General features: G+C 44.9%; 1 protein-coding gene across 1 annotated transcript in view; it reads left to right on the forward strand.

Annotated features, from left to right (window-relative positions):
- PPEF2 (protein phosphatase with EF-hand domain 2) overlaps positions 1–19,261 on the forward strand; it is a 207,418-nt gene that overhangs the window by 21,932 nt on the left and 166,225 nt on the right. The window contains exons 3-5 of the mRNA XM_063955926.1: positions 274–297; positions 554–681; positions 6,430–6,487. Of these exons, the coding sequence (XP_063811996.1) occupies positions 274–297; positions 554–681; positions 6,430–6,487 (210 nt within the window). The remainder of the gene's footprint in view (positions 1–273; positions 298–553; positions 682–6,429; positions 6,488–19,261) is intronic.

The following is a 19,261-nucleotide window of genomic DNA, read 5'->3' on the forward strand; positions in this document are numbered from 1 at the left end:
ACCTGTAGTATTGCTTAAAGTTATGAATAAATACAATTGTGTAGGTTACTTTATTGTCTGAGGCAGCAAGCTGACAGATTTAAATACTTTATTGTTATTTGCAACTCAAGTCATAATGAACACTGAAATTATGTCTGAATTAGCAGTTTATTAAAATCTTATATATATAAAAAATACACATAATAGCGAAATTTGTTCAGTATATAGAAGTAATGTGCATGTAAAATTAAGAAAATGTTATTGTTTTTTTGTTTGTTTTTTTGCACACTACAGGTTCTATGGCACCAGCAGGAACAGGTATGTCCTCAGTATAGCTGCACATTTAACAAAGTAATTAAATACTTAACAACTGTTGGTTCCATTACCGATGCTAATAATGATAATATTATTATTATTATTATTATTATTATTATATGCAATGTGCAAGCAGACTACAGCAGTTGATAAAAGGACAGTAGTATGCAACATGACATAAAAATAAATAGATAACTTGGGAATCTGGCGACAGCGTATAAAGGTAATCTTAGTGTTTAGTATCTTTTTTATTTTACAGCTTTCAAATCTGCAGTCCTAATCCAGCGCTGGTACCGTCGCTATGTGGCCCAAATGGAAGTGAGAAGGAGATGCACTTGGAGTATCTTTCAGTCAATAGAATACACTGGGGAGCAGGACCAGAACAAGGTAATGATTCAGGATATTAGGTAATTCATTTCATACGATGATATAAACTCAAACATTAAATGCCTTCAGTTTGGTTTTCTTTAACACCATTTATTGATCTGCAAATTTATTGAAGCATGGATAAATGACAAACATGCTTACTAATGGCAGATTTCTGTCTAAGAAACAGACATTTTAAGGTGAATATGTCTTCTTGTATTATCACTATCGTGGTTTACATAGGAATAAGCCTAATTAATGCCTAGATGACCCAGATTTCCAGGTATGATTCATTCTGGAGACTTTAATCTTGTCAACACACGACTAAGCTAAGCTTAATAGAAAAGATTTGCAGTTAATGCAGTTTGTGTTTTCTTTTTTTAATATGAATGACACACAAAGTGAAGTAAAGGTAAGCAGAAATAAAATATAATAGGTGCTCATTCAGAGTTTGTCACATAAGCACTTAGAAGAACACAGGAAAACGTACGTAAAATCTTTATTTATGTGCTTATGTCAGTCAGAGGTGCTCATGTTCAGTCACAGGCATCTCAGTCACAGGCATCTCAGATGGGTTCTGCTTAATAAAGTTACATTTTCATCAGAAATCAGTATATACTTGATTAAATGGAGGATGGGGGGGGGGCGTATACAGTTGACTTGTTAGCTTGGGTCAAGCCTTGTTGAATGGGCCCAGTAAGGGCCCAGGTCAGTAGCTAAAGAGGGGCATTTTCCCGCTTTACAGCACTGGTGAAGAGAACAAATGTCCACCTTTGCAGTGCACAGTGCTGAGCTGACCTGTTCGGACACCCTGAACTGCCACCAGCTGCTAGTGAGGAGGACGTTACTGCTGTTCCCCTTACTGTACCTGGCCTGGCTGGCTGTACCTGTGGATGTCAATAAAGGCCCTGCTTTTCAGTGCTGCTGATGGAGACAAATGTTTCCCTTTACACCTAGTGGCGCCCCCTGTGCAGCATTGCACCGCTGTGTTTAGTATGATATCAATGTATTCTTCTTGAGTGGGCATGGCCACACCTCCCCAATTTGGTCACACCACCAGTACCTGCGCCCAGCCCCGTTCTTTAAGGCCCTGCATGTACCACATGATAGTAGGGCCGTAACTAGTTGAGTGCGGAGAGGGCACCGCACCGCAGGGTAGGGGGTGCTGTTGGCGGCACTTGTCAATTATCTGTTTTAATTACTTTCACTTGCATTTCCCCCCCTTTTTGAAGCCCAGCATCTCCTGACTGCCCCTGTCTCGTCCCTGACCCCTTCTGTCGCTAATACCTATAAAACATTCATTAACTCAATTTGAGATTTCTTTGTTATTCAGTCACACTGTCCTTTATTACATTCAAGATGCTGACATACCCAGGATTTGAACCCATTGCCTGTGGCATTGCAGTCAGACAATCTATTAATTGAGCTATCTGCCCTTGCATAGAAAAGTAGATAATTCTAAGCTAGATAATTCTAACTATTTGAAGCTTACCTTGTACTTTGTGAAAAAATGATCAGCATTGTGGCTGAGCAGATCTATGTAGTGTGTGGTTGCAAGAGATTGGATGTGTGGCTGCACACTACATAGATCTGCCCAGTTGCAATGCTGATTATTTTTTTTACAAAGTACCAGTAGCTCAATGAGTAGGGCGTTTGATTAGAATTACACAGGTTATAGGTTTGAATCCTGAGTAAAGTAGTACTGTATATTGAAATATGTTATTTAATAAAGGGTGTTGGAACTGAATAACAACGAACTCTCAAGTTAAGTGCATGAATGTGGTATAAAGAGGATTTGTGTCCAAATACATTTTCTTGCAGTGATCTAAATATGTGTGTATTATGTGTGTGTGGTTGGGGGCACCAAAAATTCTAGTTACAGCTCTGCATGATAGCATAGAGACAGAGCAGAAATGTAGCTTGACAGCAGTAAATACTAAAGTTAAATTATCCTTTTTATATAATGTTGCAATAAACTGTCAAATGCACAAGTGAAAGAATAGTTATTAATAAATGAGAAGGTTTAATTTTCATATGATTATATGACCTCATATTCTATAGTGGATATGGATGGACACAAAGGAGAGAAGATGCCAGAAACTGCAGACCATTGTAAATATATATGTATACAGGTTGAGTCTCCCTTATCCAAAATGCTTGGGACCAGAGGTATTTTGGATATCGGATTTTTCCGTATTTTGGAATAATTGTATACCATAATGAGATATCATGGTGATGGACCTAAATCTAAGCACAGAATGGCTTTATGTGTCATATACACCTTATACACACAGCCTGAAGGTCATTTTAGCCAATATTTTATATAACTTTGTGCATTAAACAAAGTGTGTCTACATTCACACAATTCATTTATGTTTCATATACACCTTATACACACAGCCTGAAGGTCATTTAATACAATATTTTTAATAGCTTTGTGTTTTAAACAAAGTTTGTGTACATTGAGCCATCAAAAAACAAAGGTTTCACTATCTCACTCTCACTCAAAAAAGTCCGTATTTCGGAATATTCCGTATTTCGGAATATTTGGATATGGGATACTCAACCTGTGTATATATATATATATATATATATATATATATAAAACAAAAAAAACTATTTCTGCACTGATTGAAAATAGAGTAATAGGGTAGAGATCACATTCACTAATTAGGGTCGGCTGCCTTATTACACTAGGGCCCTCATTCCGAGTTGTTCGCTCGCAAGCTGCTTTTAGCAGCTTTGCACACGCTAAGCCGCCGCCTACTGGGAGTGAATCTTAGCTTATCAAAATTGCGAACGAAAGATTAGCAAAATTGCGAATAGACACTTCTTAGCAGTTTCTGAGTAGCTCCACACTTACTCGGCAACTGCGATCAGTTCAGTCAGTTTCGTTCCTGGTTTGACGTCACACACACGCCCAGCATTCGCCCAGACACTCCCCCGTTTCTCCAGACACTCCCGCGTTTTTCCCAGAAACGGTAGCGTTTTTTCGCACACACCCATAAAACGGCCAGTTTCCGCCCAGAAACACCCACTTCCTGTCAATCACATTACGATCACCAGAACGAAGAAAAAAACTCGTAATGCCGTGAGTAAAATACCTAACTGCATAGCAAATTTACTTGGCGCAGTCGCACTGCGGACATTGCGCATGCGCATTAGCGACTAATCGCTCCGTTGCGAGAAAAATATAACGAACGAACAACTCGGAATGACCCCCTAGGTTCCCTGTTATGAGGAACCAAAAAACAAATATGTAGTATTAATGTAATTGACGCCTTGAGGTTGTTATAACACCCCTATTTTTGTGACAGAATGACCTAATGTCAAATAAAATCTTGTTTAGGAAAACAAAAAATATTTTCCAATACGCAAAATGTATTAAAATTTATAAAAGATCATCTGATACTGTATTGATATAACTGTCCATAAAACATTTCAACCACCACTAACATCCAGTGGTGGTCCACATAAGAGCAGATGTACAAATATTTATTTTGCGAACTCCTCCTTCAAGGATTGTAAATTGGAGGTCAGATCACAACAAATTTGATAATCCAACGCATTTCGTCTCTCACAGAGACTTCATCAGGGGTACATCTTATTCGAGTAATTAGCCTCAAACAATCAAAGGATTCATTTGCTCTGGGATATTAACATCGGTAAAAAGTGGATCATCCACTATGAGTACATAGCCAATAATGCCTGGCCAATCAGGAGGGATAAACGTGTGGAAATTATGGAATAAAAAACCCACTGGAGATTCATATAATTCACATATGTGATACTGGGACACACAGCACAGCACACTATTGGTTGTGAATTATATGAATCTCCAGTGGGTTTTTGATTCCATAATTTCCACACTTTTATCCCTCCTGATTGGCCAGGCATTATTGGCTATTTACCAATATTTTGCCAATTACTCTAATACTACATATATATATATATATATATACACATATATATATATATATATATATATATATATATATACCAGTTGTCCGCACTGACACATAGGGTTCACTTGACAGGGGTGTTGACCCAAATGAATGCAAGGATCTATTATAAAAATGCATAAATAGTATAAGCTCGGTGCACTTACTGTGTCAAAGGGCAAAGGTCTACATCAAGTGAGTGCACCCCATTAAACATTACACACATATATATATATATATATATATATATATATATATACTGGAGGCAAGTATCCGTACTGGTCACTGGATTATGCAGTCACACGCTGCGGTGCCCTCCAAGGTATTGCTGTTCTGATGTAAGATTGGCGGCACTCGGAGACTTTTATATATATATATATATAGATAGATAGATAGATAGATAGATAGATAGATAGATAGATAGATAGATAGATAGATAGATAGATAGATACTCGCAGACTGTGTTATATATATAAATATATATATATATATATTCAGTACAGGTTGAGTTTTCCATATCCAAAATTCCATAGTATGGAATGTTTCCAAGTACAGACATCTTTGAGCGTGACTGAGATAGTGACACATTTGCTTTCTGATGGTTCAATGGTGGTCATTCCGAGTTAATCGCAGCAGCAATTTTGTTAGCAGTTGGGCAAAACCATGGGGGTAATTCCAAGTTGATCGCAGCAGGAATTCTGTTAGCAACTGGGCAAAACCATGTGCACTGCAGGGGAGGCAGATATAACATGTGCAGAGAGAGATAGATTTGGGTGTGGTGTGTTCAATCTGCAATCTAATTTGCAGTGCAAAAATAAAGCAGCCAGTATTTACCCTGCACAGAAACAAAATAACCCACCCAAATCTAACTCTCTCTGCAAATGTTATATCTGCCCCCCCTGCAGTGCACATGGTTTTGCCCAACTGCTAAAAAATGTCCTGCTGCGATCAACTTGGAATTACCCCCCATGTGCACTGCAGGAGGGGCAGATATAACATGTGCAGAGAGAGTTAAATTTGGGTAGGGTGTGTTCAAACTGGAATCTAGATTGCAGTGTAAGAATAAAGCAGACAGTATTTACCCTGCACAGAAACAAAATAACCCACCCAAATCTAATTCTCTCTGCAAATGTAATATCTGCCCCCCCTGCAGTGCACATGGTTTTGCCCAATTGCTAACAAACTTACTGCTGCGATCAACTCAGAATTACCCCCAATGTGCACACATTTTGTTTAATGCACTTATTACAAATATTGTATGAAATTTCCTTCAGGCTGTGTATAAGATGTATATGAAACGTATATGCATTCTGTGTTTAAACTTGTTCCCATACCCAAGATATCGTATTATGGTATACAAATATTCTAAAATATGGAATAGACAGCTGGCCCCTTAACTCCTTCAGTGGTATGCACGGAAGATTTCCGTGCATACTACCTGCTGATTCCCTGTGGACAGCCGTGCAGCGCGCACGGCACACGGGAATCAGCATACTCCATAATAATAGTTTAGCCCACTCCCCGGACTCCTATTGGCTGGGGGGCAGGCTTAGCTGTATAATGGATTATGCTGATTCCCGGCAATCCTCGCGGGCGATCGCCAGGCGATAACCCGGCCCTGTCACTTGCACCCCCTGCACCTTCCCCCCCGCTCCAACGTCAATTTAAAAACACACCCCCTAGAGTGTGTTTTTAAATTGAAAACTCACCACTGAAGGGGTTAATCCACATTATAGGCCTCTGCCACCACTGCTCACATCTTCTCCACTTCTTCACTCTCAAAACCTTCAGAAATTCTCAGGTGAAAACTGTTTTCAATATCTTGCAGCTTTATGACTTCTTCAACTTTCTCATGGATCACTTCACCCCGGACAACAGCAAGCAAAGTAAGTAATTTTTTTAATTATTTAATACATTTCCCCAAATCTAAACGCACAGTAGTCCTTTATGGCAAATCAATGTACAGGTATTCTAAAGTCATGACTGTGAGCTCAAAAAGAGTTTCCTATGATTAAACATTGAGGGACATATTCTACAGATTACCTGCAGAAAACAATTTAGAGTAATCATTAGGCTACATGGTGATATACACTCTTTTCAGCAACTGTGCAGCCTTTCCTGTGTTCATTTGTCATGTTGACTGAATAAAAATAATACGTTGCATGGAGTGAATTTGCTGTCAAATGAAATCATGGCCAGTTTGCTCTTCTTTTAATCTGCATTACTGTTTTCAGATGTAGTGAGTAAATGTAATGTGAGGTCATCTTATTGGGGGGTATGTATCAAAGCATGGAGATAGATACAACGGAGAGATATTAACCACTAACCTGAGAGCTGACTCTAAGGAGTATATTTACTAAAGTGCTGGTTTTTAGAAGTGGAAATCTTGCCCATAGCAACCAATCAGATTCTACTCATCATTTGTCTAGCACCTTCTAGAAGATAATAGCTAGAATCTGATTAGTTGCTAAGGGCAACATCTCCACTTCTAAAAACTCACACTTTAATGAATATACCCCTTATAATCAGCTGATAGGTGTTTGAAAAATAACAGTTATGAGCTGATTGGTTAGTGCTATATTTCTCCACACTTTATCTCTCTGCATGCTTTGATAAATACCCTCCATAGTCAGTTTTAGGCTTCTTTGCCCCTTAGGCTTATGTTTTGTAAAACTAAGGAGTGTCACAGAAATTGGCTAAACTTTTATCCTTTGTATATTTCAACACATAGGGCGGTATTCAATTCTTTTCACCCCCTTCCACACCTGCTCTGTTTCTACTAATGGGCGTGGTACAATATAATCATTTGAGCTCGCTACCCCCGGAGTAGCGAGGGCGTCCAACCCCTTACGCAGCTAAACCTGATCGGGAACACTTTAAAAAGGAGATTGGCCAGGATATATCATTTGAATACCGCACCTAGAATAGGCTAGTACAGTTTGCACAACATGACAAAAAACCTTGTAAGTCTTACACAACAGAATTTATGTTGAACGTTCACAGCAAAAACTAGTATGGACTAACTGTACAAAAATAATATCAAAAAGGGATGGCCGCAGTATACAAAATCACATTGCCGAAAACTGACAAACTAAAATTGTTTTAAAATATACAGTCATTACTGGGATTATGTTGACATTTAAAGTTGGAAATTATTTCCCCACCCATTGCCCAGACAAATGGGGTCATTCGAGTTGATCGCTCGCTAGCTACTTTTTGCAGCCGCGTGAACGCATAGTCGCCGCCCACTGGGGAGTGTATATTTGATGTGCAAGGGTGCGATCGAATGTGCAGCAGAGCGGTACAAAAATAGTTTGTGCAGTTTCTGAGTAGCTCAGAACTTACTCAGCCCTTGCGATCACTTCAGCCTGTCCGGTCCCGGAACTGACGTCAGACACCCGCTCTGCAAACGCTTGGGCACGCCTGCGTTTTTCCAACCACTCCCAGAAAACGGTCAGTTGACACTCACAAATGCCCTCTTCCTGTCAATCTCCTTGCGATCGGCTGTGCAAATGGATTCCTCGTACAATCCATCGCACAGCAACGATCCGCTTTGTACCAGTACAATGCGCCTGCGCATTGTGGTGCATACACATGCGCAGTAGTGACCTAATCGCTGTGTTGCGAAAAATGGCAGCGTGCGATCAGGTCGGAATGACCCCCAAAGTGAGAACAGCAGCGACAGTGTTGCAGTGCAATGCTTACTTTTCGCAAAAATGGTTTTGTTCCTTGACATCTCAATGCTCAAGATGAAGCATATTTTGCTAGTCTGTTGCTTACGGATTAGTATAGTTTTATTGACGTATAATTTAATTCAGCTACATTTTATTGCACTTTTAAACAATTATATAATTTGTGTATTTTGGTATACAAAGAATTCCCTTAGACACCTACAAATTGCGCACAAAATCACAGGGCAGCCAACAGGTACTCACAATTTCCCAAAGGTACCTCTCCACAATACCTTAAATAAATGTGCAGATTTAGAAAAAAGTGGAAAGAGATATTCCCTAAGGCGCCCACCACCACTAATAGCACGCAGTGATGATAAATAAATATATTACGTTCGTCCTTCTGTAGATAGAAGTCTGTCTTCAAATCTTATTCCCGTGCACACAGGTTCATATGCAAGAGAAAACGGCATACATGTGTAGTACAGTAAAAATTTGATTTATTGCTGCATTAACAGTACTGACACACAAAATAACATCCAAATACATAAAAATTCTCCTCAGTCCCTCTATACATATGAAGCCAGAATAATTACCAAAAGGTTTGAGAACTGGTATCAACAGCTCTCAAGATAGCAAGTTGTATACAGTCACCCAACGTCTCTCCGGAAAAGACCACTGGAAACCGACGCGTTTTCACCCGCGATGCTTCACCTTGAAAAAGACCCGCAGCATCGCGGGTGGAAACGCGTCGGTTTAGAAGGGACGGAATTTGGACTACAAAAAGCTCCTGCACTCCATTACATGGATAGCTGTAGTGATTACCAGCATTGGTTTCCAGTGGTCTTTTCCGGAGAGACGTTGTATACAACTTGCTATCTTGAGAGCTGTTGATACCAGTTCTCAAACCTTTTGGTAATTATTCTGGCTTCATATGTATAGAGGGACTGAGGAGAATTTTGATGTATTTGGATGTTATTTTGTGTGTCAGTACTGTTAATGCAGCATTAAATCAAATTTTCTCTATCGTCCTAGTGGATGCTGGGGTTCCTGAAAGGACCATGGGGAATAGCGGCTCCGCAGGAGACAGGGCACAAAAGTAAAGCTTTCCGATCAGGTGGTGTGCACTGGCTCCTCCCCCTATGACCCTCCTCCAAGCCAGTTAGATTTTTGTGCCCGGCCGAGAAGGGTGCAATCTAGGTGGCTCTCCTAAAGAGCTGCTTAGAAAAGTTTAGCTTAGGTTTTTTATTTTACAGGGAGTCCTGCTGGCAACAGGATCACTGCAACGAGGGACTTAGGGGAGAAGAAGTGAACTCACCTGCGTGCAGGATGGATTGGCTTCTTGGCTACTGGACATCAGCTCCAGAGGGACGATCACAGGTACAGCCTGGATGGTCACCGGAGCCTTGCCGCCGGCCCCCTTGCAGATGCTGAAGTAAGAAGAGGTCCAGAATCGGCGGCAGAAGACTCCTCAGTCTTCTAAAGGTAGCGCACAGCACTGCAGCTGTGCGCCATTTTCCTCTCAGCACACTTCACACGGCAGTCACTGAGGGTGCAGGGCGCTGGGAGGGGGGCGCCCTGGGAGGCAAATGAATACCTATTTTGGCTAAAAATACCTCACATATAGCCTCCGGAGGCTATATGGAGATATTTAACCCCTGCCAAAATCCGTTAAGAGCGGGAGACGAGGCCGCCGAAAAAGGGGCGGGGCCTATCTCCTCAGCACACAGCGCCATTTTCCCTCACAGAAAGGCTGGAGGGAAGGCTCCCAGGCTCTCCCCTGCACTGCATTACAGAAACAGGGTTAAAACAGAGAGGGGGGGCACTAATTTGGCGTTAGAAATATATAAAAAAGATGCTATAAGGGAAAACACTTATATAAGGTTGTCCCTATATAATTATAGCGTTTTTGGTGTGTGCTGGCAAACTCTCCCTCTGTCTCTCCAAAGGGCTAGTGGGTCCTGTCCTTCTATCAGAGCATTCCCTGTGTGTGTGCTGTATGTCTGTACGTGTGTGTCGACATGTAGGAGGACGATGTTGGTGAGGAGGCGGAGCAATTGCCTGTAATGGTGATGTCACTCTCTAGAGAGTCGACACCGGAATGGATGGCTTATTTAGGGAATTACGTGATAATGTCAACACGCTGCAAGGTCGGTTGACGACATGAGACGGCCGACAAACAATTAGTACCGGTCCAGACGTCTCAAAAACACCGTCAGGGTTTTAAAACGCCCGTTTACTTTAGTCGGTCGACACAGACACAGACAGGGACACTGAATCCAGTGTCGACGGTGAATAAACAAACGTATTCCTTATTAGGGCCACACGTTAAAGGCAATGAAGAAGGTGTTACATATTTCTGATACTACAAGTACCACAAAAGAGGGTATTATGTGGGATGTGAAAAAACTACCATAGTTTTTCCTGAATCAGATAAATTAAATAAAGTGTGTGATGATGAGTGGGTTCCCCCCGATAGAAAATTATGGGCGGTATACCCTTTCCCGCCAGAAGTTAGGGCGCGTTGGGAAACACCCCTTAGGGTGGATAAGGCGCTCACACGCTTATCAAAACAAGTGGCGGTACCGTCTATAGATAGGGCCGTCCTCAAGGACCAGCTGACAGGAGGCTGGAAAATATCATAAAAAGTATATACACACATACTGGTGTTATACTGCGACCAGCGATCGCCTCAGCCTGGATGTGCAGAGCTGGGGTGGCTTGGTCGGATTCCCTGACTAAAAATATTGATACCCTTGACAGGGACAGTATTTTATTGACTATAGAGCATTTAAAGGATGCATTTCTATATATGCGAGATGCACAGAGGGATATTTGCACTCTGGCATCAAGAGTAAATGCGATGTCCATAACTGCCAGAAGATGTTATGGACACGACAGTGGTCAGGTGATGCAGATTCCAAACGGCACAAAGGTGTATTGCCGTATAAAGGAAGAGGAGTTATTTGGGGTCGGTCCATCGGACCTGGTGGCCACGGCAACTGCTGGAAAATCCACCGTTTTTACCCTAAGTCACATCTCTGCAGAAAAAGACACCGTCTTTTCAGCCTCAGTCCTTTCGTCCCTATAAGATCATATCTGCCCAGGGATAGAGGAAAGGGAAGAAGACTGCAGCAGGCAGCCCATTCCCAGGAACAGAAGCGTTCCACCGCTTCTGACAAGTTCTCAGCATGGCGCTGAGACCATACAGGACCCCTGGATCCTACAAGTAGTATCCCAGGGGTACAGATTGGAATGTCGAGACGTTTCCCCTTCGCAGGCTCCTGAAGTCTGCTTTACCAAGGTCTCCCTCCGACAAGGAGGCAGTATGGGAAAAAATTCACAAGCTGTATTCCCAGCAGGTGATAATTAAATTACCCCTCCTACTATAAGAAAAGGGGTATTATTCCACACTATATTGTGGTACTGAAGCCAGAAGGCTAGGTGAGACTTATTCTAAAAAAAAAAAAAATCAAGATGGAGTCACTCAGAGCAGTGATAACGAACCAGGAAGAAGGGGACTATATAGTGTCCCGGGACATCAGGGATGCTTACCTCTATGTCCCAAAATTGCCCTTCTTACTAAGGGTACCTCAGGTTCGTGGTGCTGAACTGTCACTATCAGTTTCAGACGCTGCCGTTTGGATTGTCCGCGGCACCCCGGGTCTTTACCAAGGTAATGGTAAAGAAATGATGATTCTTCTTCGAAGAAAAGGCGTCTTAATTATCCCTTACTTGGACGATCTCCTGATAAGGGCATAGTCCAGGGAACAGTTGGAGGTCGGAGTAGCACTATCTAGGATACTGCTACAACAGCACGGGTGGATTCTAAATATTCCAAAATCGCAGCTGATCCCGACGAAACGTCTGCTGTGCCTAGGGATGATTCTGGACACAGTCCAGAAAAAGGTGTTTCTCCCGGAAGAGAAAGCCAGGGAGTTATCCGAGCTAGTCAGGAACCTCCTAAAAACAGTGCATCATTGCACAAGGGTCCTGGTAAAAATGGTGGCTTCCTACGAAGCAATTCCATTCGGCAGATTTCACGCAAGAACTTTTCAGTGGGATCTGCTGGACAAATGGTCCGGATCGCATCTTCAGATGCATCAGCGGATAACCCTATATCCAAGGACAAGGGTGTCTCTCCTGTGGTGGTTATAGAGTGCTCATCTTCTAGAGGGCCGCAGATTCGGCATTCAGGATTGGATGCTGGTGACCACGGAGCCCAGCCCGAGAGGCTGGGGAGCAGTCACACAAGGAAAAAATTTCCAGGGAGTGTGATCAAGTCTGGAGACTTTTCTCCACATAAATATACTGGAGCTAAGGGTAAATTTATAATGCTCTAAGCTTAGCAAGACCTCTGCTTCAAGGTCAGCCGGTATTGATCCAGTGGGAAAAACATCACGGCAGTCGCCCACGTAAACAGACAGGGCGACACAAGAAGCAGGAGGGCAATGGCAAAAACTGCAAGGACTTTTCACTGGGCGGAAAATCATGTGATAGCACTGTCAGCAGTGTTTCATCCCGGGAATGGAAACTGGGAAGCAGACTTCCTCAGCAGGCACGACCTCCACCCGGGAGAGTGGAAACTTCATCGGGAAGTTTTTTCCACATGATTGTAAACCGTTGGGAAATACCAAAGGTGGACATGATGGCGTCCCGTCTGAACAAAAAACGGGACAGGTATTGCGCCAGGTCAAGAGACCCTCAGGCAATAGCTGTGGACGTTCTGGTAACACCGTGGGTGTACCAGTCGGTGTATGTGTTCCCTCCTCTGCTTCTCATACCTAAGGTGCTGAGAATTATAAGACGTAGAGGAGTAAGAACTATACTCATGGCTCCGGATTGGCCAAGAAGGACTTGGTACCCGGAACTTCAAGAGATGCTTACAGAGGTCTTATGGCCTCTGCCGCTAAGAAGGGACTTGCTTCAGCAAGTACCATGTCTGTTCCAAGACTTACCGCAGCTGCGTTTGTCGGCATGGCGGTGGAAAGCCGGATCCTAAGGGAAAAAGGCATTCCGGAAGAGGTCATTCCTACCCTGGTCAAAGCCAGGAAGGAGGTGACCGCACAACATTATCACCACATGTGGCGAAAATATGTTGCGTGGTGTGAGGCCAGGAAGGCCCCACAAAGAAATTTCAACTCGGTCGTTTCCTGCATTTCCTGCAAACAGGAGTGTCTATGGGACTCAAATTGGGGTCCATTAAGGTTCAAATTTCGGCCCTGTCGATTTTCTTCCAGAAAGAATTGGCTTCAGTTCCTGAAGTCCAGAAGTTTGTCAAGGGAGTATTGCATATACAACCCCCTTTTGTGCCTCCAGTGGCACTGTGGGATCTCAACGTAGTTCTGGGATTCCTCAAATCACATTGGTTTAAAACCAGTCAAATCTGTGGATTTGAAGCATCTCACATGAAAAGTGACCATGCTCTTGGCCCTGGCCTGGACCAGGCGAGTGTCAAATTGGTGGTTTTTTCTCAAAAAAGCCCATATCTGTTTGTCCATTCGGACAGGGCAGAGCTGCGGACTCGTCCCCAGTTCTCTCCCTAAGGTGGTGTCAGTGTTTCACCTGAACCAGCTTATTGTGGTGCCTTGCACCTACTAGGGACTTGGAGGACTCCAAGTTGCTAGATGTTGTCAGGGCCCTGAAAATATGTTCCAGGACGGCTGGAGTCAGGAAAACTGACTTGCTGTTATCCTGTATGCACCCAAAAAACTGGGTGCTCTTGCTTCTAAGCAGACTATTGCTAGTTGGATGTGTAATACAATTCAGCTTGCACATTCTGTGGCAGGCCTGCCACAGCCAAAATATGTAAATGCCCATTCCACAAGGAAGGTGGGCTCATCTTGGGCGGCTGCCCGAGGGGTCTCGGCTTTACAAATTTGCCGAGCAGCTACTTGGTCAGGGGCAAACACGTTTGCTAAATTCTACAAATTTGATACCCTGGCTAAGGAGGACCTGGAGTTCTCTCATTCGGTGCTGCAGAGTCATCCGCACTCTCCCGCCCGTTTGGGAGCTTTGGTATAATCCCCATGGTCCTTTCAGGAACCCCAGCATCCACTAGGACGATAGAGAAAATAAGAATTTACTTACCGATAATTCTATTTCTCGGAGTCCGTAGTGGATGCTGGGCGCCCATCCCAAGTGCGGATTATCTGCAATACTTGTACATAGTTACAAAAATCGGGTTATTATTGTTGTGAGCCATCTTTTCAGAGGCTCCGCTGTTATCATACTGTTAACTGGGTTTAGATCACAAGTTGTACGGTGTGATTGGTGTGGCTGGTATGAGTCTTACCCGGGATTCAAAATTCCTCCCTTATTGTGTACGCTCGTCCGGGCACAGTACCTAACTGGCTTGGAGGAGGGTCATAGGGGGAGGAGCCAGTGCACACCACCTGATCGGAAAGCTTTACTTTTGTGCCCTGTCTCCTGCGGAGCCGCTATTCCCCATGGTCCTTTCAGGAACCCCAGCATCCACTACGGACTCCGAGAAATAGAATTATCGGTAAGTAAATTCTTATTTTTACTGTACTACACATGTATGCCGTTTTCTCTTGCATATGAACCTGTGTGCACGGGAATAAGATTTGAAGACAGACTTCTATCTACAGAAGGAGGAACGTAATATATTTATTTATCATCACTGCGTGCTATTAGTGGTGGTGGGCGCCTTAGGGAATATCTCCACTTTTTTCTAAATCTGCAAATTTGTGTATTTTGATGCTATTCTTTTGTGAGCTTTCTGCTAGATTTCATAGTACACAGCTATAGCGGAATCAGCAGTCTGATAGAGAATTTATTATAGGCTTTGTGTTGGGTTCACCACATAGGAGTGTGCACTTGGTGTGTGTGGGGTATGTGTCCTCTCCCTACTGGAATACAAAGAAAAGAACAAGAAAGAACTTGTAGCGCCATGAAGCAGCGGTGCACGAGAAACGGGGGAAGCTTCTGCCTCTCAGCCAGGGGCAAATTCAGGAAGAGGAAGGGGGGGGGGAGGGGGGGGATGTGCGATCAGAGTGATCACTTCCCCCCACCCGCACAGGCAGAGACTTATGCTGTTGCATGTCTGCACCACCAGCCTCTCTTGCCTAACTTTGACCCAGCACACAGCAGCTGAGCTGGTGAGAGATGCTTCTCCTGCTGTCAGGTAACCAGCCGGCGTCCAGTAAGAAAAGAGTGGCCCAAATTGAGGGCATGGTTGTGTGAGGTGGGGTTTCTACACTGTGCACACCCATAAAAAAAAAACCTGCACACACCTATATTTCACCAGTACCATATACTGTTCAAGTATGGGTCCATGACGTAAATGCACTAATGTGAATCACCACAAATTTTAAATAATATTGTTTCATTTTTTCTAATGCACCCATACTGTAGGGGCTGATTTCACTTGCTTGTAAGTCTGTTTTGTGGATGAATCGTGAGATTTTTCTGTTCCAAGTAAAATAACTTTGAGGAATTTTGCTATTCAGAATTGTATCCATCTCACCCGCATCTCTACTTATGGCTGAGTGTATGTAACTGAATGACAATCGGGCATTCGCACATAGGCCAAGTGTTCTGAAAACATTTCACGTGTGTGTTATGCTCATGTGGGTTGATAGTGTTGACAGCCGCTTTCCCATTCAGGTGACCAGAGGTGGCCAATTCTGAACAAAGAAATCCACAATAATTTCCAAGCATGTAATGAGGTCACATCTCCTGATGGTGCATCAGTATTAGATCTCAAACATCAAGGGGGATATCCAATTACCGGTGAATTAACATCGGACTTTTTTCCGATGTTTCACCGATTTTTTATTTACAGGCTATCTCATATGGATCACCCGTAAAAAAACAAAAACTGACCTCCCGAAAACACACAGGTTTAGTGAAATCTGTGTGTTTTCGTGAGAAACAGCCCCGTTTTCGGTTGAAAACGGGGCTGTTTCCAGTGATTTGGTTTCGCCTGCCTGAGGCAGACGAAACAAAATCCCTGAGAAGCCGCGGCGAACTGCAGTGTCCCATGCAGAGGCGTCACTAGGGTTGGTGTCACCCGGTATGGTAACTCATGGTGTCACCCCCATGGACCTCCTTCCGTATCACACACACACACGGAACCCTTAGTAATGTTTTTGTACTAGTTTTAGGTCATTTGTGTACAATATTGTGAGTCCAGGACTGCCGGGGAGCTTCTGGGGAGTTCAAGAGAAATCGCATGCGATGATCACATGCGATTCATCTTTCTAAAGTATGGCCACCTTCAGGTATGCACATTCATGCGTACGTCTGTTTCATTACAAAAAAACGCATTTGCATACTCGCACTTACAGATGTGTCCTCTAACACTCTTGCTGCCGTAGCCTCCTGCAGCTAGCAAAGGGCCTAATTCAGACCTGATCACAACAGCAAATTTTTTCTCTAATGGGCAAAACTATGGGGGTAATTCTGAGTTGATCGCAGCAGCAAGTTTGTTAGCATTGGGCAAAACCATGGGGGTAATTCCAAGTTGATCGCAGCAGGATTTTTGTTAGCAATTGGGCAAAACCATGTGCACTGCAGGGGAGGCAGATATAACATTTGCAGAGAGAGTTAGATTTGGGTGGGTTATTTTGTTTCTGTGCAGGGTAAATACTGTCTGCTTTATTTTTACACTGCAATTTAGATTTCAGTTTGAATACACCCCACCCAAATCTAACCCTCTCTGCCGCGCGCGCTCCCAGAAAAGGGGTGTGGCTTAAGAAAAGGGGTGTGGCTTCGCGGGAGGACCTGCGATCACGAGCCACGCCCCCGTGTTCGTCACTGAGGGGGCATGCCCAGCGCTCTGTGAGCCGCTGGCATGCCCCCTCTCCCTCTGACTCCCCTGAATAGACGCTGTGCGCATGCGCACAGCGTCTATTCAACGCTGCTCTGCTAAGCAGGGCAGCGACAGACAGAGCCTCCCAACTGCCCCCCCCCCCCAGACCGCGGGACACTGCGGCCCGCGGGTGGGACCCAAAAAAACGGGACTGTCCCACGAAAATCGGGACAGTTGGGAGGTATGCCATTATCTCCCCCCAGCATCTCACAGCCTTCATTCCTCTACTCCTTCATTCTGTGTCTCTCAGCCTGCATTCCCCCCTCCTTCATTTTGTGTCTGAGCCTGCATTCCCCCTCCTTCATTCTGTGTCTCTCAGCCTTCATTCCTCCACTCCTTCATTCTGTGTGTCTCTCAGTCTGCGTCCCCCCCTCTTCATTCTGTCTCTCACCCTGCGTCCCTTCCTCTTCATTCTGTCTCTCTCAGCCTGCGTCCGTCCCCCCCTTCATTCTGTCTCTCAGCCTGCGTCCCGCCCCTTCATTCTGTCTCTCAGCCTGCATCCCCCCTCCCTTCATTCTGTCTCTCTCAGCCTGCGTTCTCCCCATCATTCTTTTTTTCAGCCTGCGTCTCCAACCCCTTCATTCTGTCTCTCAGCCTGCGTGTGTCCCCCTTCATTCTGTCTCTCAGACTGCACCCCCCCTTCGTTCTGTCTCTCAGACTACGTCTGTCCCCCCTTCATTCTGTCTCTTAGCCTGCATTACCCCCCTTCATTCTGTATCTCAGCCTGCATTCCCCCCTCATTGTCTCTCAGACTGCGTCCGTCCCCCCTTATTCAGTTTCTCAGCCTGCATTCCCCCCCCTTCATTCTGTCTCTCAGCCTGCATTACCACCCCACCCCCTTATTCTGTCTCTCAGCCTGCGTATCCCTCCCTTCATTCTGTCTCTCAGCCTGCGTGTGTGCCCCCCCCTTCATTCTTTCTCTCTCTCAGCCTGCGTCTCCTCCACTTCATTCTGTCTCTCAGCCTCATTCCCCCCCCCCCCTTCATTCTGTCTGTCAGCCTCATTCTCCCCCCCCCTTCAGTCTGTCTCTCAGCCTCATTCTCCCCCTCCCCCCCTCATTCTGTCTCTCACCCTCATTCTCCCCCTCCCCCCCCCTCATTCTGTCTCTCAGCCTCATTCACCCCCCCCCCCTTAATTCTGACTCTCAGCCTGCGTTAACCCCGCTCCTAACCTCTATCTCTCCATTCCAGGCGCCGGCAGAGGGAAAGCAGGGCAGCGTGCAGCAGGAGGAAGCAGGGTTGCGTCTAGATTCTCTTCGCGCTAAGGACCTTTCCCATAACCCCCTGGGTCCATGTCACAATCTATTTGGAATAGAAAAGTGTGGCGAGCGAAGCGAGACACCGAGCCCGATGCGTGGCGAGCGAAGCGAGTCCGCGAGGGGTCCAATGCTGCATAGAAAAAAAAAATACCCTAAACGAACGGAGAACGAAGGAAACATTTAGGAGCTGTAAGGGCGGAAGTTGTCTCCTGCCCACTCGTTTTGTCACGTCCAGGTCCTTTGCACGAAGGCAACATAGACACAACCGAGGAAGCAGCGGCTCTTCCTTCCTGCTATGACGCTGCGCTCCCAGCACGCAGCGCTGAAGCAGGAAAAGTCGCTGCTTTTGGCTGTGTGGCCGTGGGACGGACCCGGCCGCAGTGGTGATGTGAGGGCGGGTCACGGTGTATAGCTACTTTTGAAAGTAGCTATACAGTCGGCGGGGGTGCGGGCGTGATTGTGCCGCCACCGTGGACGTGTCCCAGGTCAGTAGATGGGATGGGTGTGCGGGTGTGAGTGCGCTGCTCTATTTGGTGTCACTCCATGGACACACCCTCATGACGCCACTGGTCCCATGTCCGCTACAGCAGCAGCAGGCTGGGTCTGCAGTGTGGATGCCGCGGCCCGGGAGCCAGCACCCGGGGAAGCCGGACTCCGGAGCAACGCCACAGCCCCCTCTTCCCCTGACTCCGGTGGCGGTCATGTGACCATGGAGCCGGAAGTCAGTGCTACACCAAGAGCCGGCACCCGGTGCAGCATCAGAAGCCCCGATAAGCCGCCGCTCATGCCGGCTTATCGGGGTTAATAGGATAGCCCCCCCGGCGGGACAATTATCCCCGGTAAATTACCAGGGCTAATTGGATATCCCCCCAAGAGTTACATCCTTATATGTTCA

The sequence above is a fragment of the Pseudophryne corroboree genome, chromosome 1, assembly GCF_028390025.1.
Source record: "Pseudophryne corroboree isolate aPseCor3 chromosome 1, aPseCor3.hap2, whole genome shotgun sequence".
NCBI lineage: Eukaryota > Metazoa > Chordata > Amphibia > Anura > Myobatrachidae > Pseudophryne > Pseudophryne corroboree.